The 27,633-nt window shown below is 40.3% G+C and overlaps 3 gene segments (V, D, J or C); all 3 read left to right on the plus strand.

Moving 5' to 3' along the window:
- The window catches only part of LOC122705745, a 76,807-nt gene that overhangs the window by 9,382 nt on the left and 39,792 nt on the right, over nucleotides 1-27,633 (plus strand).
- LOC122704621 lies at nucleotides 588-1,457 on the plus strand. The segment is given in 2 exon segments: nucleotides 588-641; nucleotides 858-1,457. Coding segments are annotated over 2 exon segments (441 nt in total).
- LOC122704605 lies at nucleotides 23,542-25,007 on the plus strand. The segment is given in 2 exon segments: nucleotides 23,542-23,671; nucleotides 23,874-25,007. Coding segments are annotated over 2 exon segments (630 nt in total).

Genomic DNA, 27,633 nt, shown 5'->3' on the forward strand with positions numbered 1-27,633 from the left:
TAAAATAAATAAATATATATATATATATATATATATATATATATATATATATATATAAAGTAAACCTGTCTAATATTGCAAAATGTTCCAGCGAGGACCGCTATGAATACTGTGTTGATTCATGAGCACCCTTCAGAATCACAGGTGAGTGCATAAGAAATGCCAAAGGGAATAGAAAAAAAAAAAAAGGCTCCTGAGAACTTCTGGGAAATAAAATTTCATTTTGCAAGAATCTCCTGCATCCATGCCAGCTAGATAATTAACGTTTATTTTCTCTTCCCTAAAATCCTCCACAAATTCAAATCAGAGTCTGCCTTCTTTGCAATGTTGTTAGAAAATGACCCTAAAGTCCTAAAATCATGGTCTTTCTATTTCTCACTCTCCTCACTCCTCTCTAGTCCATTCTGAATTGGTTGAGGTAGGAGGGCGGGGCTTCCTGTCACAAAGTGAGGGCCTGAGCAGGACTTGGTGGGTGAGCTGATTGGCTGCAGGAGCAGGAACATTTCCATAGCAGCTTATGCCACTCCCTCCCTCAGGGTTTAGTGAAGTATCTGACAGTGAAAACGTCTCAGTAAGAAGAGGAAGCATCATGAAGAGGCTAGCAGGCACTGTGCTGGGGCTTTTGTTTGCCCAGGTTTGCTGTGAGTTGGGGCTGCCTCCCAGGGGCATCTGAAGGATTGAGCAGCTGCTGTATTGTTAAGGGAGAGAGAGGAGCTGACAAGTCCTGCAGACTTTCTATCCTTCTCATCATCTATGGGATCGGGGAAGGAGCGGGTGGGGGGGTGGTGGAGGCACTTTCAGGGTTTTGTAGGAGTTATGGTGACCCTCTCCTGTGACAGTTTCTCTTTCCTCATCAGGTGTGCGAGGGGTGGATGTGGAGCAGAGTCCCCCAGCCCTGAGTCTCCAGGAGGGAGTTAACTCCACGCTTTGGTGTAATTTTTCCACTTCCCCAATGAGTGTGAATTGGTATCTTCAGAACCCTGGGGGCCGCCTCATCCACCTGTTTTCGGTTCCTTCAGGGACAAAGCAGGAAGGAAGATTAAAGGCCACGACAGTCCCCAAAGAACGCCGCAGCTCACTGCACATTTCCTCTTCGCGGACCACAGACTCGGGCACTTACTTCTGCGCTGCGCAGCACGGTGCTCCCCAGGCACCTGCAGCCTCTACACGAACCCTCCCGGGGCTCAGCCCCTCCTCCAGCCTCAGTCACACCGTGAGGTCCCCACAGGGCATTTGCAGTGCTTAGTATTACTTACGGACATTGGTATAGGTATAACCACAAATGCTTTTTAGCCCGACAGATTTGTGTTGGTCTTTTCCCTTCTCAGTCTATCTCCTTCTGCACTAGAACCTCTAACTTGTAAGTAAAACAGTAGCTGATAAGAGGACAGAATTAAAATAAATATTTCCCACAGTATGCCGGACTCCAAAACAGTAAACATTGAAAGCAACTAAAGGAAGAGAGAAATCTCTCCAGTAAAGATATTATCCGGCTTGGCTGGGTGTCTCAAGAATGTTCAGATCTGTCTCACTGCAATGTATCCCAACAGGCAACAGCAAGCACTGGTATCCCATCCTATGAGTGCAGCAAAGTGAACAGAAAAGATTTGCTCAATGTTTAATATGAATTTGACCACTTACAAAATATTTCTTATAGTTCTGGATGCAAGAAGTCTAAAATCAGTTTCGCTGTCTATAGCCAAGGTCTTGGCAGGGCTGATTCCTTCCAGATTCTCTGAGGAAGAATCTGTTTCCTTTCCTTTTGTAGCTTCTGGAGGCCACTTGGATCCATGGCTCAAGACCGCTTTTTGAATCACTCCAAAAATGGCTATTCAGGTCTTATGCCTAGTTTTTTTTTTTTTTTTTTTTTTTATGCCTAGTTTTTAATCAGACTGTGTTTTTGTTATTGAGGTACATAATGTCTTTGTGTATTTTGGATATTGATCCCTTATTGCAAATATCTAGTCCCGTCAGTAGTTTGCCTTTTATTTTTGTTGATGGTTTCTTTGCTGTGCTTTAGATTTTAATTTGATTCAGTTCAGTTCAGTTCAGTCACTCAGTTGTGTCCGACTGTTTGTAACCCCATGAATTGCAGTGCGCCAGGCCTCTCTGTCCATCACCAACTCCCGGAGTTCACCCAAACTCATGTGCATTGAGTCTGTGATGCCATCCAACCATCTCATCCTCTGTCGTCCCCTTCTCCTCCTGCCCCCAATCCCTCCCAGCATCAGGGTCTTTTCCAATGAGTCAACTCTTCGCATCAGGTGGCCAAAGTATTGGAGTTTCAGCTTCAGCATCAGTCCTTCCAAAGAACACCCAGGACTGATCTCCTTTAGGATGGACTGGTTGGATCTCCTTGCAGTCCAAGGGACTCTCAAGAATCTTCTCCAACATCACAGTTCAAAAGCATCAATTTTTCAGTGCTCAGCTTTCTTCACAGTCCAACTCTCACATCCACACATGACCACTGGAAAAACCATAGCCTTGACTAGACAGACCTTTGTTGGCAAAGTAATACCTCTGCTTTTTAATAAGCTATTTAGGTTGGTCATAACTTTCCTTCCAAGGAGGAAGCGTCTTTTAATTTCATGGCTGCAATCACCATCTGCAGTGATTTTGGAGCCCCCAAAAATAAAGTTTGACACTGTTTCCATTGTCTCCCCATCTATTTCCCATGAGGTGATGGGACCAGATGCCATGATCTTAGTTTTCTGAATGTTGATTTATGTTAGTTTGATTAGGTCCCTTTTATTTATTTTTCCTTTTGTTGCCCTTGCCTTTGAGACAGAAAAAAAGTATTGCAAAGAGAAATGTCAATGAGCTTACTGCCTATATTTTCTTTTTCAAGTTTTAAAAGTTTCAGGTCTTACATTTTGGTGTTTAATCCATTTTGAGTTTATATTTGTATACGTTGTGAGAAAATGTTCTAATTTTAGTCTTTTCCCCATTTCAAGAAGCTATATAAAATCATTCAGAGTAATATCTTTACGTGGGCGCAGAGGGGCAACACTGCTTCAGAGACAGTTAACTTTTGTCCCACATATACAGATTCTTCAACTAGCCAGAAAGGATCCTTTAAATATCTGTTAAACTTTTATCTCCAACTTTGCTTCAATTTACATCTCTGAATCTTATCTGTAAGTAGGTATCTATCCATCTACCTAAATAGTATCTCTGTATATTTTAGTCTAACAGTTTGAAAAATATGGCTTTGAAAATTAATATTTCTTTGAACAGCATGTTTTATCCTTTGGCATTAAGGCCATATTAGTTTCTCTAATATAAATTTATAATGTTTTCACCCAGATATATCCCAGACTCCAATCATACTGAGTTAATCAGTGCCAGAATTCCCTTACCCCATTCTTTACTAAGAAATATAGTGTAAGTTTCAGTTCAAGCAGCTCCTCCATCAGAACTACTCTGACTGAGTCCAGAAGTGAGCCCATTATCATTTCCTTGGGTCCATCGTATAGAAACACATTTCTCTTTAGTAGCTTTTATCTGAATGTACTTGTATTGGGAGTGGGTTGACTGAAGATTGCTACTTCTGTTTCTTTCTTGAATGAGACCCAAGGATGACCATTTTAGGCACTAGTAAATACATATTGAAGACATGCATGGATGAATGAATAAATAAAAAATAAAACACACCAAAAATTCAACAAACAATAAAAAATCCCCTTAGAGAGCTGGAGTAGATGGAATTAGATTGAGGAGTGGGAATGGTTATTATTGTCTCCTGTTGAACTGTGATGATGTTTTTCTTTGATAGTGTCTGAGATGACATCAAATACAGAGAACACAAACTCTTAAAAAAATAAAAAATGAGCTCCTTAATTTCTGTTTCTATACCCTGATGTGTTGACCTCTAAAGCCAAATTGTTTCTTAACATTTTTGTATTTTACCTGTGAGAATAAGGTGTAACTCAGTATGAGAACTATCAAAAATGTTTCATTACTGAATGATCATGGTCCCATATCTTCTGAATTCTGCAGAATTTTCCTAGCTAATCTTATCAATTTGGAGATGAAAGATTCTCCAGAACAAATTATTCCAGTGCTTCTCCATGCTTATTCTGGAAACATTTTATTTGCCTGATTTATATTTTATAAGAAGTATAAATTGAAATTGATCTAATTATATTTGATTAATTCTTAGGATCATGTAAAGTGTGGAAACCCCGAATGATGGTGTTAAAATGTAAATTCCATCAGGGCAAAAGGACTATGTATCTTTATGTTCTGCTCCATAAACTTTGCTCGTAATGATATATTATGCCCCTTGTGTATCCTCAATAGACTTTAATTAGTATTTGTAATAAAAAAGAAATGCTCCCTACATACTAATCTTGTGACTTCATGGGAGTCTCTCTCTTCCCCATTGTAAAATAACACTAGTCCTATTAAAACATCAAACTGTCCTGATACATGATTTTTAACCTTCTAGGAGGGGTAAGGAAAAGGAAGAAGGGGATAGTGTGAGAGAAATTCTCACCTGCACTTTTATCGTTGTAGGGGGTCATTTCAGATTCCCAATGAATTTAATTTTCAGTGCTGCTAATTTAGCACAGAATGAGAAATACTACTTTTGAGCTAGGGGTTTAAGAGAAAGCCCTTGTGAGAGAGTGGGGCCTACTGAAAGAATAAAAGCAGATGTGAACTTAAAGTCAGAGCTCTAGCTGGCTGAGAAGAGCAGAAGAGGAACTGGAGTTGCCACTGAGCACTGGTGCCAGAAACAATGGACAAGATACTGGGAGCATCGCTTTCGATTCTGTGGCTTCAACTGGACTGTGAGTTGCGGAGGAGAAAACCTAAGATATCTCATTAATTAGGGGGACTGGGAAAACTGGGTTACAAACAAGTTCATGCAGATAGAAACTTTAAGAAATAAACATATGTCTGTGGAACTGATGGCTTTTTATCTCTTTAAGTGTGGGTGAGTGGCCAACAGGAGGAAAAAAGTGACCAAGAGCAGGTGAAAGAGAGCCCTTAATCTTTGACAGTCCAGAAAGGAGAGATTTCCATTCTGAACTGTAGTTATGAGAATCTTTTTTTTTTTTTTTACTACTTCCTATAGTACTGGCAATACCCTTATATAAAGGCCCTGCATTCTTAGCCATACATTCGGTTGTGAATGAAATGGAAGAGGAAGATTCACAGGGAAGTTTTCCTAAATAAGAGTCCCAGACAGCTCTCATTGCACATCACAACTGCCTTGCCTGGAGACTCAACCACCTACTTCTGTGCAGCAAGGGCACAGTGCTCCCCAGGTATCTGCAGCCTGTACCCAGACCTACAGCCGAGGCTCCAGTCACACCCTCACACACAGACACATACAATTTGTTTGTGCATAAAAAGTCTTAGTATATTGAAGAAAACTGACATTATACAGAATTTATTTTTTGACCAAAATGGAAATGATATGGATCAAGTGCAAAGAGATATCTCTAGAAACTCCCAAATATTTGATACATATTTAAATCTTCTAACTTTAAACAAGCCTAAGATCATGGCATCTGGTCCCATCACTTCATGGGAAATATATGGGACGACAGTGGAAACAGTGTCAGACTTTAATTTTTTGGGCTCCAAAATCACTGCAGATGGTGATTGCAGCCATGAAATTAAAAGACGCTTCCTCCTTGGAAGGAAAGTTATGACCAACCTAGATAGCATATTAAAAAGCAGAGACATTATTTTGCCAACAAAGGTCCATCTGGTCAACGCTATGGTTTTTCCAGTGGTCATGTATGGATGTGAGAGTTGGACTGTGAAGAAAGCTGAGCACCTAAAAATTGATGCTTTTGAAGTGTGGTGTTGGAGAAGACTCTTGAGAGTCCCTTGGACAGCAAGGAGATCCAACCAGTCCATCCTAAAGGAGATCAGTCCTGGGTGTTCTTTGGAAGGACTGATGCTGAGGCTGAAACTCCAGTACTGTGGCCACCTGATGCGAAGAGTTGACTCATTGGAAAAGACCCTGATGCTGGGAGGGATTGGGGGCAGGAGGAGAAGGGGACGACAGAGGATGAGATGGTTGGATGGCATCACCGACCCGAGGGACATGGGTTTGAGTAAACTCCGGGAGTTGGTGATGGACAGGGAGGCCTGGCGTGCTGCGATTCATGGGGTCGCAAAGAATCAGACACGACTGAGTGACTGAACTGAACTGAACTGAAGTTAAAAAAAAAATTACAATGGATGCTAGAAGATATTTTGAAAGTAAATGTTGGGAGAGCACACTATATAAATATGCATGAGATGCTGCTAAAATAACACATAGAAGGAAATTTATCTTTTAAAATATTTATATTAATGAAGAAAAAAGGTTGATAGACTACTCTCAAGGTTTTCAGGAAAAGATGATAGAAAAGCAAATTTAACCCAACATAAAATGAAAGAAGCAAATAATAAAATGTCCAAATGGTGAAATACAAAGAAAACTATGGAGATAACCATGAAATCAGTCAGTTCAGTCTTTGCGACCCCAAGGACTGTAGCACACCAGGCTTCTCTCTCCATCACCAGCTCCTGGAGCTTGCTCATACTCATGTCTATCAGGATGGTGATGCCATCCAACCATCTCATCCTCTGCAGTCTCCTTCTCCTCCTGCCTTCAGTCTTTCCCAGCAACAGGGTCTTTTCCAATGAGTCAGTTCTTCATATCAGGTGGCCAAAGTATTGGAGCTTCAGCTTCGGGATGAGCCCTTCCAATGAATATTCAGGGCTGATTTCCTTTAGGATGGACTGGTTGGATCTCCTTGCAGTCCAACGGACCCTCAAGAGTCTTCTCCAACACCACAGTTCAAAAACATCAATTCTTTGGCACTCAGATTTCTTGATAGTCCAAGTCTCACATCCATACATGACTACTGGGAAAACCATAGCTTTGACTATATGGACCTTTGTCAGCAAAGCAATGTCTCTGCTTTTTAATATGTTATCTAGGTTGGTCATAGCTTTGCTTCCAAGAAGCAAGCATCTTTTAACTTCATGGCTGCAGTCACCATTCACAGTGATTTTGGAGCCCAAGAAAATAAAGTCTGCCACTGTTTCCCCATCTCTTTGCCATGAAATGATGGGACTGGATGCCATGATCTTAGTTTCTTGAATGTTGAGTTTTAAGCCAACTTTTTCATTTTCCTCTTACACTTTCTTCAAGAGGCTCTTTAGTTCCTCTTCACTTTCTGCCATAAGGGTGCTATCATCTGCATATCTGAGGTTATTGATATTTCTCCCAGCAATATTGATTCCAGCTTGTGCTTCATCCAGTCTGGCATTTTGCACGATGTACTCTGCATATAAGTTAAATAAGCAGGGTGACAATATGCAGCCTTGAGGTACTCCTTTCTGAACTTGGAACCAGTCTGTTGTTCCATGTCTACTTCTAATTGTTGCTTCTTGACTTGCATACAGATTTCTCAGGAGACAGGCAAGGTGGTCTGGTATTCCCATTTCTTGAATAATTTTCCACAGTTTGTTGTGATCCACACAGCTTTGGCATAGTCAATAAAGCAGAAATAGATGTTTTTCTGGAATTTTCTTGCTTTTTCTATGATCCAACGAATGTTGGCAATTTGATTTCTGGTTTATCTGCCTTTTCTGAATCCAGCTTGAACATCTGGAAGTTCAGACTTCATATACTGTTGAATCCTGGCTTGGAGAATTTTGAGCAGTACTTTGCTAGTGAGTGAGAAGAGCGCAATCGTGTGGTAGTTTCAAAATTCTTTGGCATTGCCTTTCTTAGGGATGGGAATGAAAAGTGACCTTTTCTAGTCCTGTGGCCACTGCTGAGTTATTCAAATTTGCTGGCATATTGAGTGTAGCACTTCCACAGCATCATCTTTTAGGATTTGGAATGGCTCAGCTGGAATTCCATCACCTCCACTAGCTTTGTTTGTAGTGGCTGCCTAACAAAGGTCTGTCTAGTCAACACTATAGTTTTTCCAGTAGTCTTTATGGATGTGATTGCTGGACTATAACGAAAAGTGAGTGCCAAAAAATTGATGCTTTGAACTGTGGTATTGGAGAAGACTCTTGAGAGTCCCTTGGACTACAAGGAGATCCAACCTGTCAATCCTAAAGAAAATCAGTCCTGACTATTCATTGGAAGGACTGATGCTGAAGCTGAAACTCCAATACTTTGGCCCTGATGGGAAGAACTGACTCCTTGGAAAAGACCCTGACGCTGGGAAAGATTGAAGTTGGGAGGAGAATGGGACGGTAGAGGAAGAGATGGCATCACTGACTCAGCGGACATGAGTTTGAGCAAGCTCTGGGAGTAGGTGATGGACAGAGAAACCTGTCGTGCTGCAGTCCATGGGGTTGCAAAGAGAAGACTACGACTGAGCAACTGAACTGAACTGATACATAGTGTGATTCTGCTTAAACAACATTCTCAAAGGGACAAAATATAAAGATAAAAAGGGGATCAGTAATTAGCAGGGTTATAAAGAGTTGCAGGGATGAGGAAGGTAGTCAAAGAGGATTTCTTTAGAGAGATGAAACGATTTTGTGTCATGATCTTAGTGGTGTTACAAGAACCTATACATGTGATAAAATTTCTTAGAGTGATGCATCATAACCTAAGAGTGTATATGAGAACTAATTTATAAGGTTATGGTGTTTTGAAAAAAAATTTATTAATATAACTTTCTTGATAGATATGTAATTATTATATTAATATATGTCTATATTATATAATATGATGCTCTGCAAGCTGCTGTAATCATTCATGACCTCCTCTCCTTAATTACGAATAATTTCAAGCCTGGCATTCGTTGTTTGTCAGCACTCAGATGTGAAATGGGACAGAAGAGCAGATGTCTCAGATAAATACAAACTCTCCTCCCTGCTTCACTCAGTCATGAGTTACTTTGATCCATGAACTTGCACTCTTTTAGACCTTGTCTGTATTTTCTTTCTACTTGTTTATTTGCTTTTGGTTCTTTTATATTAATTCATCTATTACAACAATGAAACCAAATGGAAGATTGACAGGTACATTCCACATGAACATGAAACAGTGTACAGAATTTATTCCCCATCTTCTGTGGTGTTGACAAGTATTATGTGTCTGCAGTTTGCAGATATTAAGTTTTGTAAGAGTTTTACAGCATTATGTCACAGAAAGATCTGACATGTTTATCTTAACTTTATTTTATAAAGAGAAATAGTCATGAGCAACTGACAAATGAGACTGAATACTCTGGACCAATGAGACACAAAATGTGCCATGAGGATGATTCTAGGACACATGGTCTAATAAGTACAATTCTACATTTAGAGGCAACAGGATTGAATACCCTGATTCCCCTCAAAGTCTAATACATAAAACTCAATATCAGATTTCAAAAGAATAATATTTTATTCCTGATATAATGTCATTTAAATATAAACCACTGAATAGACTCTGAAATTCAGATGGACTGATTGTTAAAAATCATTTCATGTTGAAGTAATTTTATTGATTGAAAAACCTAAGTAGAGCCCTGCAACTCAGTAAAAAAGAAAAAGGCAGAGATACATTAATTACTTTGGATAAGATTGCTTTTCACCCAGAAAGCCTAAAATCTGTGAATGCTTTAAAATAGTCACTAGATTCTGGATGGAGGAAAATAAGCATAGGCTAAATTAATGACCAATCTGTAGATTACAAGAAAGTTTTGTAGGCTATACTAAATTATATCTTAAACAGGATGGGAAAATTATTTTACTGAATCAATGTATGTCAACTTATTTAACCTTCAGTTTCCCTCAGTTCAAACCTCTAATACTAATTTCTTTCCTCATGCCCCTTTTCAGGATCTGCCAAACTTAATGACCAGGGAAAGACAAGTAGACAAAGGAAAGGTGTGTGGTGAGCCAGACTTCATCTGTACACAGACCACGTGGCCGGTGAACATGACACCCTACTTCCTGTTTGGGGGAGTCACACAGGAACCCGGGTGCTATGTATATGTGCTGCCAGGCACTCAAAGACACTGACATCTTAGCTTGAGGCAGAATTAAACAGATCTGTGCAGGGGAGTCCATGCCTCATGCCGCTCTCCAGTCTGCTCTGGGTGTTCCTGGCCTTCACCTTCTCTGGTTGGGATGCTCCCAAACAAGGGTGCGGTGTTCAGGGTGAAAGGACTGCACACAGGCACGTGGTGCTTCACCGGGACTTGGGGAGGAAAGGAGGACTGGAGGAAAGGAAGTGTTTTATGATTTCAGTTTGGTTTGTAAATATTTGGGTCCAAAATTTCTCTAATTTCTACAGCATTTTGTCCACTATTTCAGCTCTGTTTTCTGATTTTTTTACACAGGATCTGGTGTGGCCCAGAAAGTTACTCAAGACCAGCCAGTCATAATCAGTCAAGTGGGGAAGGTAGTCACCCTTAACTGTCAATATGAAACAAGTAGGAATGTGCATGACTACAGCATTTTTTGGTACAAGCAGCTTCCCAGTGGACAGGTGACTTACCTTGTTTGTCAGTGTTCAGAAGACGGGAATGAAAGGGATGGCCACTACTTTGTAAACTTCCAGAAAGCACATAAATCCATCAGCCTCACCATTTCATTCTTAAAACTGGAACATTCTGCAAAGTATTTCTGTGCTCTCTGGGAACTCACAGTGTTTGAAGTAATAGGAAAAGCTGAACAAAAACCCCCAAACTTAATAAGAGAGAGTCCCCCTGCTTCAGGACCCCAGCTGAAATGCATACCTGCAGACCTCAGACACAAAATGATAGTCTTATGGTTGTTTAACCTGTGATCTGGATCAGAGGAATTAATTCTACATGAAAGCTTCTTCTATGTCATTTCGATTCAGGTGTCCAGAGTAACTTTCTACTAAAACATTCTCCTATTGAATTTTTGAATTTAAATCAATCATACAGAACATGTGCAACCTTGTCTAAAGTTATAAACTAGCTCCATAATAATGTAAAGCGACAGTTTCACTAAAATACACTCATATCACACACCTAGGTCTAGTTATTTGGAATCATCATGGAAATAATTTCCTGAATCCTTTCTTCTTAGACTTACATCACTTAAGGTGAAATCAGACAAGCAAAACCACCAGTGGTATGGAATAAGAAATTAGTTATAAAGATTAGAACTCAGACAGTTGCTAGATTTGGTGGAAGAGTGTATACAAAGCTATTATCTTCGTATCTGGTGTTGAGAAAAAGTTCATTGTTAATCAGCTAGAGTAATAGTTGTAGAACAAAGCTGGAATAGACTGAAGTGTGGACAAACTGTGACTCATAAGGACCTATTAGAACCATGAGGACAATGGAACCCACAAGACTCACTGCAACTTGTCTACGTCTCACCTCCTTCAGTCTCACAGTAGTGGGTGACCTGAGGAGAAGTGGGTGTCATTTGACATCATGCTTAAAACTCAACATTCAGAAAAATAAGATCATGGCATCTGGTCCCATCACTTCATGGCAAATAGATGGGGAAACAATGGAAACAGTGATGGACTTTATTTTTTGGGCTCCAAAATCATTGCAGATGGTGACTGCAGCCATGAAATTAAAAGACACCTGCTCCTTGGAAGAAAAGTTATGACCAACCTATACAGAATATTAAAAAGCAGAAATATTACTTTGCCAACAAAGGTCCACCTAGTCAAAGCCATGGTTTTTCCAGTAGTCATGTATGGAGGTGAGATTTGCACTATAAGGAAAGCTGAGTGCTGAAGAATTGATGCTTTTGAACTGCGGTGTTAGAGAAGGCTCTTGAGAAACCCTTGGACTGCAAGGAGATCAAACCAGTCCATCCTAAAGGAAATCAGACGTGAATATTCATTGGAAGGACTGATGCTGAAGCTGAAACTCCAATATTTTGGCCACTTGATATGAAGAACTGACTCATTGGAAAAGACCCTGAGCTGGGAAAGATTGAAGGCGGGAGGAGAAGGGGATGACAGAGGATGAGATGGCTGCATGGCATCACTGACTCAATGGACATTAGTTTGAGTAAACTCCAGGAATTGGTGATGGACAGGGAAGCCTGGCGTGCTACAGTCCATAGGGTCACAAAGAGTCGGAGATGACTGAGCGACTGCGCGGAACTAAACTGAACTTACATACATACTTGGCCCAAGACAAAGAGAAGATGAGGAGGAGATTTGGTGGGAAGTGGAGGTGTTGTGAGTCAACAATAAGATGAAATATCAGATCAGCAGCAACATGTGTGAGTAGCCATAGTCCCTGGAGCCCTGCACCATCCCCCAAAACGTAAAAACTGTGGCTGCTTCATCACAACGACCTTCTAAATGTCACACAAATTTCTTTTGTGTCCAACCCTGAGCCAGAACAATACAGGAAGCACATTCTGGGAAAGATTTCCAGTCAGTTAAGGTAGCTCAAAACTACTACAATAAGCTTTAGGTTAATTTGGCATCCATTTGTACTCTTTTAACAGCTTTTGAATAAAGAAGACAGCAAAACTATGCTTCTTGCTAATGTTGTTTTTGCTGTTCAGAAACTAAGTCGTGTCTGACTTTTGCGACCCCATGGACTGCAGCACAAGGCCTCCTCTATCTTCCACTACCCATTGATTTGGTGATACCATCCAACTCTCTTATCCTCTGCTGCCCTCTTCTCCTTTTGCCGTCAACCTTTCCCAGCTTCAGAGTCCTTTCAAATGATATGCCTCTTCTCATCAAGTGGCCAAAATGTTGGAGTTTCAACCTCAGCATCAGTCCTTTCAATGAATATTCAGGGTTGATATCCTTTAGGATTGGCTGGGTTGATCTCATTGCAGTCCAGGGGACTCTCAAGAATCTTCTCCAACACCACAATTCTTGCTAATATGATGCAGTAATTCCTCATTCAACCCAAAACATTCTAAACATATCCTTCAAAGATTAGAGCAAGTTCACCTATCCATTTGTGGGTGATGTTACTTTCTCTTCTCGCTAAGCCACACTCTGCCACTGAATCCTGTATCTTCACTACTGAGATATAATAAGATATAAGATTGACTTATATTAGCATATCTTGTTACCACATGTAGCAAATGAGAGAGGGGAGTTAAAATTTAATACATAATGTAATACATAAATATATTTATATAAAAATGAAAGACAAATTTTCATAAGTATTATTGTTCTTATTTATGCAAATGACCACATGGTTATAGCAGGTATTTATAATGACCTCTTCCATTACCCATCCTATAACCTCTTTGCTCATAGCAAGCACTTCCATTCACTGCCATACTTCATTTCCTATAAAGCAATCTCCTTATTCAGGAGCAATGCTACAAGGAAAGTCATATATTTGAATAAGGAGTTCTGCAGGTCCACCACTCTGGTTTTGGCACATGTTTGCAAGCCATTGTATTCTGGGAAACATCATTAAAATGATATCTAACTTCATATTAGAAGCAATAGAAACCACCAAAGTAGAATATTTTTTAAAGAGCTTAAAGAAAATAAGCAAAATATCCAAGCTAGTTTCTTATGAACATCAATGTATATTTCTTAATTGTGAGTTTGTTATAAATCACTGCTAAGAGTTTTGAAAGTCAATGCACAGAGTGATAAACTGTATTTGCAATGCATATTTCTGAAAAAGGACTCAAATGCAGAATATGTTAGAAGTTCCTTTAAATCATTAAGAAAACAGATAATAAAGAATGGCAAAATCTTGGAGATCCAACTCAAAAATAAGATATCCGATAGCTAATAAATATATAAAAACCTTAATATTATTATTAATTAGGGAAATGAAAATAATACCATATCTCGGCATTCCATCTGGGTCCTTTCAGTCCTCTGAGTGTATCAATGAGAGAATATGACTCCAGGAAATAGGGAGAAATAATGACTGTCTCCAGGAAAATAAGTGATTAAGTGAATTTTCTAAAAGCTTCCATCATTGAACTGATGTGGAGGAAAGAGCAAACAGTAACAAGTCACAGACCTGGACATTGAAGGAGAGGTAGGATTTACTGGAAAAAATAAAGTTGGTCTTTACTGAGCTTTACTCAATGTGAGGCACTGTGGTTTGTGTTTCAGATTCATTATCTAATTCAAATATCAAAACCCTAAGAGATAGGTTTTATTGTTTTCTTTTCTTTTTTCCATTTATTTTTATTAGTTGGTGGCTAATTATTTTACAATATTGTAGTGGTTATTGCCATACATTGACATGAATCAGCCATGGATTTACATGTGTGCCCCATCCCGAACCCCCCTCACACCTCCCTCCCCACCCCATCCCTCTGGGTCATCCCAGTGCACCAGCCCCGAGCACTTGTCTCATGCATCCAACCTGGACTGGCGATCTGTTTCACACTTGATAATATACATGTTTCAATGCTGTTCTCTCAGATCATCCCACCCTCGCCTTCTCCCATAGAGTCCAAAAGTCTGTTCTGTACATCTGTGTCTCTTTTTCTGTCTTGCATATAGGGTTATTGTTACTATCTTTCTAAATTCCATATGTATGCGTTAGTATACTGTATTGGTCTTTATCTTTCTGGCTTACTTCACTCTGTATAATGGGCTCCAGTTTTATCCATCTCATTAGAACTGATTCAAATGTATTCTTTTTAATGGCTGAGTATTATTCCGTGGTGTATATGTACCACAGCTTTTTTATCCATTTTTCTGCTGATGGGCATCTAGGTTGCTTCCATGTCCTGGCTATTATAAACAGTGCTGCGATGAACATTGGGGTGCAAAACAAAACAACTTTGGGAAATGAGTCGTACCTTTCCTAACTGTGAAAAGCTTTTTTACCTTTTATAATCAGCCTGTGTGTTGCATTTTAGAGGGCTGCTTAAGAGCAAGGTCTGGACTATGGAGAAGCACTTGGCCCCAGAACTGGGCGGCTGAATGTCTCAGTGGTGGTGACATTACTGGTTTAAACTGGATGCTAAAGGAAACTAAGAAAGAAAATGCACAAACATAGATTCAACTGTCCCAGGATCAGTAAATGAGGAAAGCATCCACTAACTAGTTAATAGTGCTGGATGCTTTAGTTAGTTACTTATGTAATAGTGTGCTGGGAAAAACAAGAGCTACAATGAGATTTCATTCCTTCAACTCCCCAAGCTTATTTCCCTATCAAGTCCCGTGCCCCTTGTTTTTCCCTCTCTCCTGTGATGCTTTGCTGTTGTTTAGTCACTAAGTCGTGTGTGACTTATCCTCTGCCCGTGGGATTTCCCAGGCAAGAATACTGGAGTGGCTTGCCATTTCCTTCTCTGTGGGATCTTCCAGACCCAGAGATTGAATCCACCGGGAGGTGGATTCTTTACCACTGAGCCAGTGATGCTATCCCCCCAGATATAAACATGATGCACCTCTGAATTTCTTCATGTTTCAACTCAAATGTCACCCCTTTGTGAACCCTTTGTCTAAATCTGTTTTTCCGTCCTGAGAATCAGACTCTAGCCCACTGGATGCAGCAAGAAAGAAAGCTGACATACTGCCACCTGGTGTCCTGCTCAAACATTTTGTGAGGCTTTCTCTGGCTTCCCTGCTCCCCTCCAGTGATCTTGGATTAAATTATGGGGAATCCTAATCACAATAGGAGCTGCCAAGGCTGAGCCAGTTAGTAAAAGTCCCAGTGCAGAAATCAAGAGGGAGAGGATTCAGGAAAACTGGCTGTTTGTTTGTTTGTTTTTTCTTTTGCCTGCCATATGTGAAAGTGATTGATTCCAAATGACAAATACAACACATGAGATGATTATGGTTGCAGAGTTATAGGCTACCTTGGATAGAAAGTTTGGAATTGTTGCACAAGATAGATTTTCCTCTATTAAGTCAAATTGCATTTACTGCTCTGTCCTTTCTTGTAGTATAGAAATATCCTGAGAAGTGGGAGCAAGAGTCAATTATGAAAATGCTAATACACAGTAGTAGCAAACACAGGTTGGTATACTCTTTCTATGTTATATATTATGATACCTATTCTCTCAATATAATACCTTATATTTAAGGTAGTTAACATCAGTTAATGGGAACTGATTTCCCAGTAATGGTAAGAAACATGATAGACCACTGATACTTCTGATAACACATGAAATCTGCTGTGTAAACTGTTAAACAAACCTCAGAAAATATTGAGCTTTATCTTGTAGATAGACTCGTCTGGAATTTCATGCTGTGGCTTCCTATCCTCCAAGGTCTTGTACATTCCCACAGCTGGTTGAGAGCCTGTGACAGAGAAGGTGTTGCACTCGGTGATTCACATGTGTGTTCACAGTTCTTACTGGAACCCCTCAAAGTTGTGTCCACCCTACTTTAGGAAGACAGTGGAGCAAAGTGCTTCAGATCAAAGACTTAGATTGTGTTTCTAGATCTAGCATTCATTAGTTGTGTGACGTTGGGATTGTGACAGTAATTTTTATGCTTAATTTCCTCATCTCTGCACTGTGGTTATTGATAGAATTTACCATGCAGGGTTCTGATAAGAAGTGAATGGAATAATGAATGCCAATGCTAAGCCCAGTGCCCAGCAAAAAGATACTGGCTACTTAGAGAAATACAACTGAATATGAGACAGTTTCAATACCTTGTCTGGTATTGAAGAATAAGTGTCAGAGTGGAGCCCTCCCTCCATACTTTACTTAAAGCAGATGCCCTTTCTCATCCCAAGAGTCACTCTCTATCTTAACACAGTTTTGTATTGTCTTTAAAGTGCTTATCACTATTTCAAATTGTCTACTTCTAAATAAGAGACATTAATGATACTTTTCAGATAGTCCTGTATTAACTGTAACTGCATCTCTTTTCTTAGGAAGGTAAGTCAGGAGTTAGCTGTTGAGACCTTCCAATCCTGTTTCTCTTTTCAGAACATGACTTAAGTTTCAGTATTCATGAGCTTCCCTGGTGGCTCAGACAATGAAGAATCTACATGCAATGTGGGAGACCTGGGTTCGACCTCTGAGTTGGGAAGATCCCCTGGAGGAGGGCATGGCAAGCTTCTCCAGTATTCTTGCCTGGAGAATCCCCAGGGACAGAGAAGCCTGGCGGGCGTGGGGTCAAGGGTCGGACACGACTGAGTGACTGAGCTCACAGGTGGAAGGCACTGCTCTGATTTTAGCACCGACCCCATACTGTTTAGGTGAGATGAGATGAGATGGTTAGATAGCACCACTGAGTCAATGGACGTGAATTTGAGCAACTCAGGGTCATAGTGGAAGACAGAGGACACTGGCGTGCTTGGGGTCACAAACAGTCGACTTAGCGACTGAACAACCATGCTGTTTCCTCTGCTTATTTCAGTTGTTCACTGGAAAGAAGGTTTTGCAGTCAATCTGCAGTACCAGATTTCCAAGAAATAGAGTTAGATTCTGAACAGTCTTAATTAATGCTATCTTGTACTAATAAATTTTCCTGGATGCATTTTACTTTACCAACTGCATATTGAGCTCACAGATAATGTTGCTTTTATAGTTTTCGAAGGTCCTATGGGAAATTGTGGTCCCCAAATCATTGTTTAAATAAATATGTGCATGTTGAATTAAACTAACATTCTTCCTGGACTATAACAGATAAGACAGAACAAAATTCTTATTTATTTTTAAGCAACTCTATTGAGGTATAAGTGACATTCCCTAATTTCATCCATTTTGAATTTCCAGTTTAATAATTTTTAGTAAATTATCCTTCATCCCCAATTATAGTTGTTCTTTATTTCCATGCTTGGCCCCATAGCAACCACTGACCACATTTATAACTTTATAAGTTCCTTTTGTGAATATTTCATATACATGAAATCATTCAATATGTAATCTTGTGTCTGGCTATTATTCCTTAACATAATTTTAAAAATTATTTATCTTGTAGCATACATTAGCATTTCACTCATATTTATTGATGAATAGCAATTCACTGGCAAATGAATTACATTTCGTTTATCCATTCACCAGATCTTGCACATTTTGGTGCTATTAGGAGGAATAACCACAAAGTAGGTTCCCAGTATTTTTAAAATATACCTTCACTAACACTTACACATTTACTGAGCATCACAAATGTAGGTGGTGTGGCAGATTCCAAACACTGTAGACTACTTAGCCAGACAGACATGCGTTGTGATTCTTACTATGCACCTACCATATGTGTGATCTCAAGTTAGTTACTTGATCTCTTTCAGATTTAGTTTTCTTGTTTCTAAGTTGGAAATAATATCTCTATTGCATAATTTTTCTATTAGAATGGTGTGCATAAAGATGATTTAATACATAGCATTTGTGCACATTTATAAATTGGGATTTGAAAGTTTATAAATTTTATTGAAATTTTATGTAAAAGATTCCTAACCAAAGTGTGTTTCCTGCCATGTTTGCAATCCCAATCTCTTTAAAGTTGAATAACAGCAGCCAATCATAAGGCAACCCAATTCTGAAAGGTTGTCAGCCCTCTTTGCATTGTGAGCTCGTGAGAGATATCCTCAATGTTTCTGAAGTTGGTCTCAAGAAAGCAGCATTTGATCCCTCCTTGAACCACAGGAAACTGATTCTAGGGCAGAAGTGGTGTATTTCTAGCACATGTATATGTCCTCCTCTCTGACTGGCTGAGCAACAAGATGCAGAATCCTTATTACCTGAAGCAGACTGTTCCCCAGATCTAGGCTGTAGAACTTTCCATGTTGAGGATACTTTATCAGAATACATGGAGAGGAGCACTTTTCTAGCCTCATTACTGATCCTGTGGCTTCATCTTGGTCGTAAGTCCAGGGGCTGCTAAGACATTCTGAGCAGTCTGGGGTGGTGATGGGGAAGGTGGGGGGCACATTCAGGCACCTCCAGGTCCTAATATTTGGGAATGTGAAGACAATGAATACTCTGTAGATAAGTCAGTTTCTATGTGTGACCTTGTCTTTCTGAACAGGAGTGAGCAGCCTCTTGACTGTGGAACAGTGTCCTCCTTCGCTATGTTCAGGAAGGAGAGAGCCCCAATTTCACCTGCAGTTCCCCTTCCAGCTCTTTCTATGCCTTACACTGGTACAGATGGGAACCTGCAAAAAGCCCCAAGAACATGTTTGTAGTGAGTGTAAATGGGGGTGAAAAAGTGCAAGGGTGAGTGAGAGTCACTCTGAACACTAAGGAGGGTGACAACTCCATGTACATCGGAGGATCCCAGCCTGAAGACTCAGCCACATACCTCTGAGCCTGCACACAGTGCCCCTCAGCCCCCTGCAGCCCACACCCAAAGCCGTGCCTGCTGCTGCTCTGGGACCAGAGCTGAGGAAGAGCCATGTGTGGGTTGGAAAAGGGAAAGTCAATGAACGACAGTGTTTTCAGTAATCAGGGGGAAGTGGAACCATAGATTAACAGGTATTCCAGTCACTGTAGTTCCCTCAACTAACTCGACTGTACTGAACATCACTAACTAACGTGACTCCCACCAGTATATTGGCCATATCATTGAGTCAGATCTCTAGCTTCTTTTCCCATGATTTATAATGCACTAAATGATTACTCAAAGATATCAAACAAAATAATGTGGTTCAACTAGGTCAACATTTAAATTCCACTGTTGCTACATCCTAAGAGCTATACCTTTTATGGTGTTTCTTCACATTCATGAATGAGACATGGACACACACCTTCTTCTCACACACCTGGCAAGAAAATCTGCATGTTTTATACCAGACCAGTCAATTATGCCTCATTAATTTACTGGAGAGATTTTGATTTTGGTTTAGTTCAACCTTCTCACTGTATGGGTATTTGTATTTCATTTCTTCTCATATGAAGCTATTTGCATTTTTAAAACCCACTTTTGATATCTGAAAGGAGCATTGGTAGGGGAAGTCCACCACTGTCTCCAGAGAAACCTGTATGTGGGTCAAGAAGCAACAGTTAGAATCAGACATGGAACCACAGACTGGCTCAAAATTGGGAAAGGAGTATGTCAGGGCTGTATATTGTCACCCTGCCTATTTAACTCTATGCAGAATAACTCTTGCAAAACCCTGGGCTGGATGAATCACAAGCTGGAATCAAGATTGCTGGGAGAAATATCAATAACCTCAGATATGCAGATGACACCACGCTTATGGTAGAAAGCCAAGAGGAACTGAAGAACCTCCTGATGAGGGTGAAAGAAACTAAAGAACCTCTGAAGAGGATGAAAGAGGAGAGTGAAAAAGCTGGATTAAAACTGAAAATTCAAAAAGCTAAGATCATGACATTCAGTCCCATCACTTCATGGCAAATAGGGGAAAAGTGGAAGCAGTGGAAGATTTTATATTCCAGGTCTGCAAAATCACTACATGGTGACTGCAGCCATGAAATAAACCAGATCTGAAAGAGATACGTGCACCCCAATGTTCATCGCAGCACTGTTTATAATAGCCAGGACATGGAAGCAACCTAGATGCCCATCAGCAGATGAATGGATAAGGAAGCTGTGGTACATATACACCATGGAATATTACTCAGCCGTCAAAAAGAATTCATTTGAACCAGTCCTAATGAGATGGATGAAACTGGAGCCCCTTATACAGAGTGAAGTAAGCCAGAAAGATAAAGAACATTACAGCATACTAACACATATATATGGAATTTAGAAAGATGGTAACAATAACCCTATATGCAAAACAGAAAAAGAGACACAGAAATACAGAACAGACTTTTGAACTCTGTGGGAGAAGGTGAGGGTGGGATGTTTCAAAAGAACAGCATGTATACTATCTATGGTGAAACAGATCACCAGCCCAGGTGGGATGCATGAGACAAGTGCTCAGGCCTGGTACACTGGGAAGACCCAGAGGAATCGGGTGGAGAGGGAGATGGGAGGGGGATCGGGATGGGGAATAAGTGTAAATCTATGGCTGATTCATATCAATGTATGACAAAACCCACTGAAATGTTGTGAAGTAATTAGCCTCCAACTAATAAAAAAATAAAAAATAAAAAATAAAAAAATAAAGGATGCTGGCTCCTTGGAAGAAAAGCTATTACAAACCTAGACAGTCTATTAGAAAGCAGAGACATCACTTTGCTGACAAAGATCCGTATAGTCAAAACTATCATTTTCCCGGTAGTTGTGTATGGATGTAAGAGTTTGACCAAAACGCCTGAGCATTGAAAACCTGATGCTTTCGAGTTGTGGTGCTGGAGAAGACTCTTGAGAGTCCTTGGATAGCATGTAGATCAAAATTGTCAATTCTAAAGGAAATCAACCTTGAATATTCTTTGGAAGACTGCTGCTGAAGCTCCAATACTTTGGCCATGTAATGCGAAGAGCCGGCTCATTGGACAAGATCCTGATGCTGGGGTAGATTGAGGGCAGGAGAAGATGGTGACAGAGGATGAGATAGTTGGATGGCTTCACTGGCTCAGTGAATATGAATTTGACAAACTCTGGGAGATAGTGAAAGACAGGGAAGCCTGGCATGCTGCAGTCCATGGGGCTTCAAAGAGTCAGACACAACTTAGTGACTGAACAACAACAACAACTTAATATGCGAACCCCTGAAAACACTCATCAAACTAGAATGGGAAGAAATTCAACCCTGGTAAAAACGAGGAGGAAATAGGGCATAAAAGCCTCAAGATGGGATTTGTTCCCACTGCTATCCTCCAGGGGGTGATGTTGCATAAATTGGAAATGTCACCTCCAACAAAAGTTCCATTTCACTCCTATGAGCTTCTGTATCTTGGAGCTTAGTGAGGTACACATTTGAACAGGCTCAACACCAAGAACAGTCGTTGTCAAGGAAGTATTTCTTCCTGATAGTCACTATAATTTGCTTAAATAGGGATCTTTTGAATCTCAGATTTCCCTGTAATAGGATTCAGCACACTCTGGCACATTCCTTCTGGCTCCTTAGGGAAAATCTTCCACAATATGGCTCCCAGCTTCTTTTCTGCACAGTCAGGTTCTCCACCACCCTTCGCCTGTTGGGAATGCTCTTCATAGGGAATCAGTAACATTATATTCCATGCTCCTTCCTCTATAGAACAAACCAGTTCTGGTTGAAGTCTGAATAGAGACATTGTCTTATTATAGGCAGATTTGTCCTGGTCTCACTGATTCAGCACTAATGTTGCAGGAAGAACTGGAGGCCAGTCAGTGACCCGCCTGACAATCACATCACTGACTCTAAAGGGGCTCCCTGAAGTGGAGGTGCAACTATTCCTACCTCCAGTATACTTCCTTATCTCTTCTTGTATGTCCAGACAATAGAATATGAAGGGGAAATAAAGGCTTTGTTTATCCAGTGCTCACCTATAACGGGCATTCTAGGTTAAGTACATTTTTGTGGCAAAGTTCCAACTGACCCACTCTGGTTGCCCCTCTCGTCTTTTCTCTCTTCTAATTCTATTTCTCTAATATCCACTGTGTGGCCAATAATAATTATTATTACTTTTATTTTTCTACACTGTTTCTCACAGTTCCTTTAGTCAACATTTGCAACCATCTCGAACTGTCCATCTGATCCTGAGAGTCTGCAGATCACTTCAGTTTTACTTCAGTGAAAATATGCAAGTCCTCATTTTCTATCCCCTTTACCTCTAAATCCATATACAGGGAACCATTATTAATCATAGACTCTGAGAAAAAGCACAGAATTGATTTTCATATGTTTTTTTTTTTAATTTTTATTTTATTTTTTTCATATGTTTTAAAAAATACTTATTGTTCTTTTAAAATAACCTACTAGAGCTAAAAAGCAGAATACAAACAACAATAATCAACAGTTAAAATATATTTAGTGTAAAATAGATAGTTAGTGGGAAGGTTCAATATAACAGATGGAGCCCCTACTGGTGGTCTGTGAGGAACTAGAGGGTTGGGAGGAAAAGGACAGGGAGGCTCAAGAAGGATGGTAATATATGTATATATAAGCATGACTGATTGGCATTTTTGTATGGCAGAAATTAACACAAGAATGTAAAGCAATTATCTTCTAATTTAAAAAATAACTAAATAAAATATGATGTATTTAAACCTGAAATTTTATTCAAAATTTATTTTTATTTTAAAATTATATATATTTTAATAAAAATAAAACAATTTACAATTCAAATTTCAGTGCCCATCTAGAGATTAAAAATAGTATAACTCTTTATGTAGGTTCAGTCTAGAATAAGTGTACATATATAATTTAAAAATGAAACTGTTTAATACTGAAAAGTATTCCAGCCAAGACTGTTACCAATACTGTGCTGATTCGTGAGCACCCTTCAGAATCACAGGTGAGTACACAGGAGATGCCAAAAAAAAAAAAAAAAAGGATCCTGAGAACTGAGAAAATATTTCATTATGCAAGAATCTCCTGCATCCATGCCATCTGAGACTAAAACTATGGCTAGATAATTAATTTTTGTTTTCTCTTCCCTAAAATCCTCCACAAATCCCAAATCAGAGTCTGCCTTCACTGCAATGTTCTTAGAAAATGCCCCTCAGGTCCTAAAATAATGACCTTTCTATTTTCCACTCTCCTCCACTCCTCTGCAGCCCATTCTGAATTGGTTGAGGTGGAAGGGCGGGGCTTCCTGTCGCAAAGTGAGGGCATGAGCAGGACTTGGTGGGTGAGCTGATTGGCTGCAGGAGCAGGAACATTTCCACAGCAGCTTATGACACTCCCTCCCTCAGGGTTTAGTGAAGTATCTGACAGTGAAAATGTCTCAGTAAGAAGAGGAAGCATCATGAAGAGGCTAGCAGGCGCTGTGCTGGGGCTTTTATTTGCCCAGGTTTGCTGTGAGTTGGGGCTGCCCCACAGGAAGTCTGAAGGAGTGAGCAGCTGCTGTATTGTTCAGGGAAGGAGAGGAGCTGCCAAGTCCTGCAGACTTTCTATCCTTCTCTTCATCTATGGGAGTTGTGTGTGTGTGTGGGGGGTCACTTCCACGATTTTGTCAGAGTTACAGTGACCTCCTGTGACTGTTTCTCTGTTTCTCACCAGCTGTGCGAGGGGTGGATGTGGAGCAGAGTCCCGCAGCCCTGAGTCTCCAGGAGGGAGCCAGCCACGTGCTGAGGTGTAATTTTTCTGCCTCTGTGACCGATGTACACTGGTATCTTCAGAACCCTGGGGGCCGCATCGTCCACCTGTTTTACATTCCTTCAGGAACAAAGCAGGAAGGAAGATTAAACGCCACAACAATCCGTAAAGAACGCCGCAGCTCACTGCACATTTCCTCTTCGCGGACCACAGACGCGGGCACTTACTTCTGCGCTGCGCAGCACGGTGCTCCCCAGGCACCTGCGGCCTCTACAGGAACCCTCCCGAGGCCTCAGCCCCTCCTGCAGCCTCAGTCACACCGTGGGCCCCACAGGGCATTCGCAGTGCTGACTGTCTCTTACCTGCACTGGTACAGTTTAATCACAGACACTTTCCGCCTACAGATTGTGAACTTCGGTCTTTGTCTTCCTTTCTCAACCTGTATCTCCTTCTGCACTAGAGACTTCTAACTTGGAACTAGCAGAATAGCTGATAAGGGGACAAAATAAAATAAATATTCAACCACAGTATGCTGATCTCAAAAGTGGTAAAAAGTGAGAACAATTCAGAGAAAAAAATAACTCCAATAAAGTTGTTATCCTGATTAGTTTGATGTCTCAAGAATGTTCAGATCTGCCTCACCAGAATGTGTCCCCAAAGACACTTGCATCATCCCATCCTACGAGTGCAGCAAAGTGAGCAACAACAATAAACCTTACTCAATGTTTAATATGAGCTTGATAACTTAGAAGAAAATTATTCTAAATGCAAGAAATCTTAAATCTATTTCCATAGTCAAGGTCTTGGAAGAGTTGATTGCTTCTTGAGATCTAAGGAATAATCCATTTCCTTGCCTTCTTTAGCTTTTGAAGGCCAACTAAATTCTTTGGTTCGTGACTCCTTCTTGAATCACTAGAACTTCTTGCTTCCCTCACCGTAGCTCCTTCCTCTTTTGGAGTCAAATATCTTTCTGTCTCTGTCCTATAAGGTATAAAAAATATTAAACAGAAATCTCAGTTAAATAGAGTTGGGAGACAGAGGGAGCTCTCGTGACCTGTGGACATAGTGGAGGGCAAGGGGAAGATGTGGATGCCTCTTATTTCCTGGCAAGGACTCAGCCAATGAAAAGCCGTGTGCTCTTGTTTACTGGAGCCCTCTTGGCTTCTTTTTTCAATTTACATTGTCTTAAATTCTTTTCAACAATGTCTTAACAGTTTTCAGAGAACAGGTCTTTCACCTCGTTGGTTAAATTTATTCCTAGTACTTTTGATTCTTTTTGATTCAACTAGAAATTGGATTGCTTTCTTAAATTCTCTTTCTGATACTTATTATTAGAATATAGAAATGCAACAGACTGCTGTATATTAATCTTGTGTTCTGCAACTTTATCTTGTAATCAACTTTGTTGATTGTTTCTATTAGTTTTTTTGGTGGCGTCTTTACAATTTTCTATGTAGAGTATCATGCTGTCTGTAATTAGAGACAGTTTACCTCTTTCTTTTCAACTTGGATGCCAATTATTTCTTTTTCCCATCTGATTACTGAGACTAGGACTTGCAGTACTATGTTAAATAGAAATGGTGAGAGTTGCATTGCCAACTTCCTTCCAATGCCAGCCTCCTCTTAATTGTTTACCATAAGCATCTCCATTGTTTTCAACAGCACCCTTAAACTTGGGCTTCCCAATGATGGTTTCAAATAAAGTCATCTCAAAGGGAGGCCTCTGTTTTTACAGCTGCTTCTCTCCATGGGCACAACACCTGAGCCACTGCTCTGGACCTGTAACAAGGGACAGTTGGCTGCTTGTCTCAGACTGACATCCCTGTGTTATGAGAAGCGTGATGGAAGGGAGCAGTAGCCTCTTGTCTTCTTGGCTTGCCTTTGCCAGCATGAAATCACCACTCTATGAGCGGGATGACAGCGAGAGGACCCAGTATTCTCAGTCCACCATGCCTGACATAGAACCTCTGTGCTGTAAGTGAGGTGAGAAGTGGCCATAGAGCTGTCAGCTTTTCTTGTTTGTAACACAGTTTCTGTAACACAGGCCTGGGGGAGGTAAGGAAGGACAGCAGTCAGCCCCTCTGTAGGAGATACGATAGCCCTGCACTGCGGACTGGAGGGAGGAGGAGCCTTGTGTCCTTGGTTATGTCCACCTTGAGGAGAACTTCCATCAACTTGAGCTGGGGCCGGGGAGTGGGTCGTGGTACAATTGCCACAGATTCTTTCTGCTGTCGTGGAGACTTAGTAGATTTTATGAATAAATGTGTCTCTATTACCCTTTTTATATGCTCTATAATCTAAAGACTATGTCCAGAGGCTTTAGTTTCTTAAAAATAATTTTCATCTGTGTTAACTGTTTTGTTGGAGAGAGTAGCCATAAATCAACTCACAAAGTCATTCTGGAAGGTACAGTCTGCTACTTATATTATTAGCACAAATAGAATAGGATTAGACAGAATATAATCAAAAGTTGAGCTTTTCTTTGAGACTCATTGGCTTTCTCCATTGACAAAAAAAGCTGTCTTCTTGTCTTTAGCCTAAACCTGCCACAAATATAATTCTACCATGGATCTCCATATTAACACAATCATGTTTTCTGAGAGTATTAATATTGAAAAACAGGAATGTCATATCTTTTATGAAACACTAGTTGTACTTAGAGCTATTATCCATCATTTAAAGATTAACAGTCATATCTCCTAAGTTTTAACTCTTCAACAGAAAGTACCATTAGTGTTCGGTTTTTATAATATCTAATATTAGTGTATCAAAGATAGTGTAATTATGAGAAGTAGTATAGTTTTTCACTAATGAAAATAATGGACAAGCTATTTAAATACTCTCTGCCTTGGGTCCTCTTCCTCAGACTCAGACCTCGAGAGGAAAAACCACCAGGTTCCTCGGCCCGTGGGATTTTCCAGGCAAGAATACTGGACTGGGTTGTCACTTCCTCCTCCAGGGGATCTTCCCTACCCAGGGATCGAACTGGAGTCTCTTAGGTCTCCTGCCTTGGCAGGCGGCTTCTTTACCACTAGAACCGCCTGGGAAGCCCACTGACTAGGGAAAAGGAAAAGGCCAAACAAGAGGAAGATTTCAGATGTTCCTGCTGTTCTGTCTGCCTAATTCTGTGGGGAGCACTAGAGCACATATCAGACTATACTGTACCACTTAGACAAAAGAATTGGATAGTCCCAGAAATCAGTTATTATCTAAGCTGCTGGCAGCAAAACACAAAGAACTTGGGGACTGAGCACAGATGAGGTTTCTGAGAAAATTTGAGCAAGGTACCAACAATGTCTAATGTAGCCACTGTAACATTTATTCCTTGGAACAGTCCTGCAGGTTTCACTGCTTTTGCAGTGAAAAAGTCAAGTCAAATTCTCCAATGTTCACTTTTGTCTTTGAACTTTCTCTGCCTATCCAACCAACCCTCATCTCTTTCTAGCCACGTCTACACATGTCTTCCCCAGCACTATCCGCTTTAATCTTCACACTTCTCCGCTCCCTAAGTGATGAAGGACCTTTTTCACTCAGAAACCCATGTTTCTCTCCTGACCCTGGATATTTTCCTCCCGAACCTTTCCTTCAGACCTCTTACACTTTGACCCTTGATATTGCTTCTCTTATTCACCATATTTTCCAGAATTATCTTCACCATCCAGAGGTGGTGGATTGTTTTATTCTCTCTCTGATAAAATATCAGCAGAAATGGTCATGTGATCTT

This window comes from Cervus elaphus, chromosome 12 (assembly GCF_910594005.1).
Source record: "Cervus elaphus chromosome 12, mCerEla1.1, whole genome shotgun sequence".
NCBI lineage: Eukaryota > Metazoa > Chordata > Mammalia > Artiodactyla > Cervidae > Cervus > Cervus elaphus.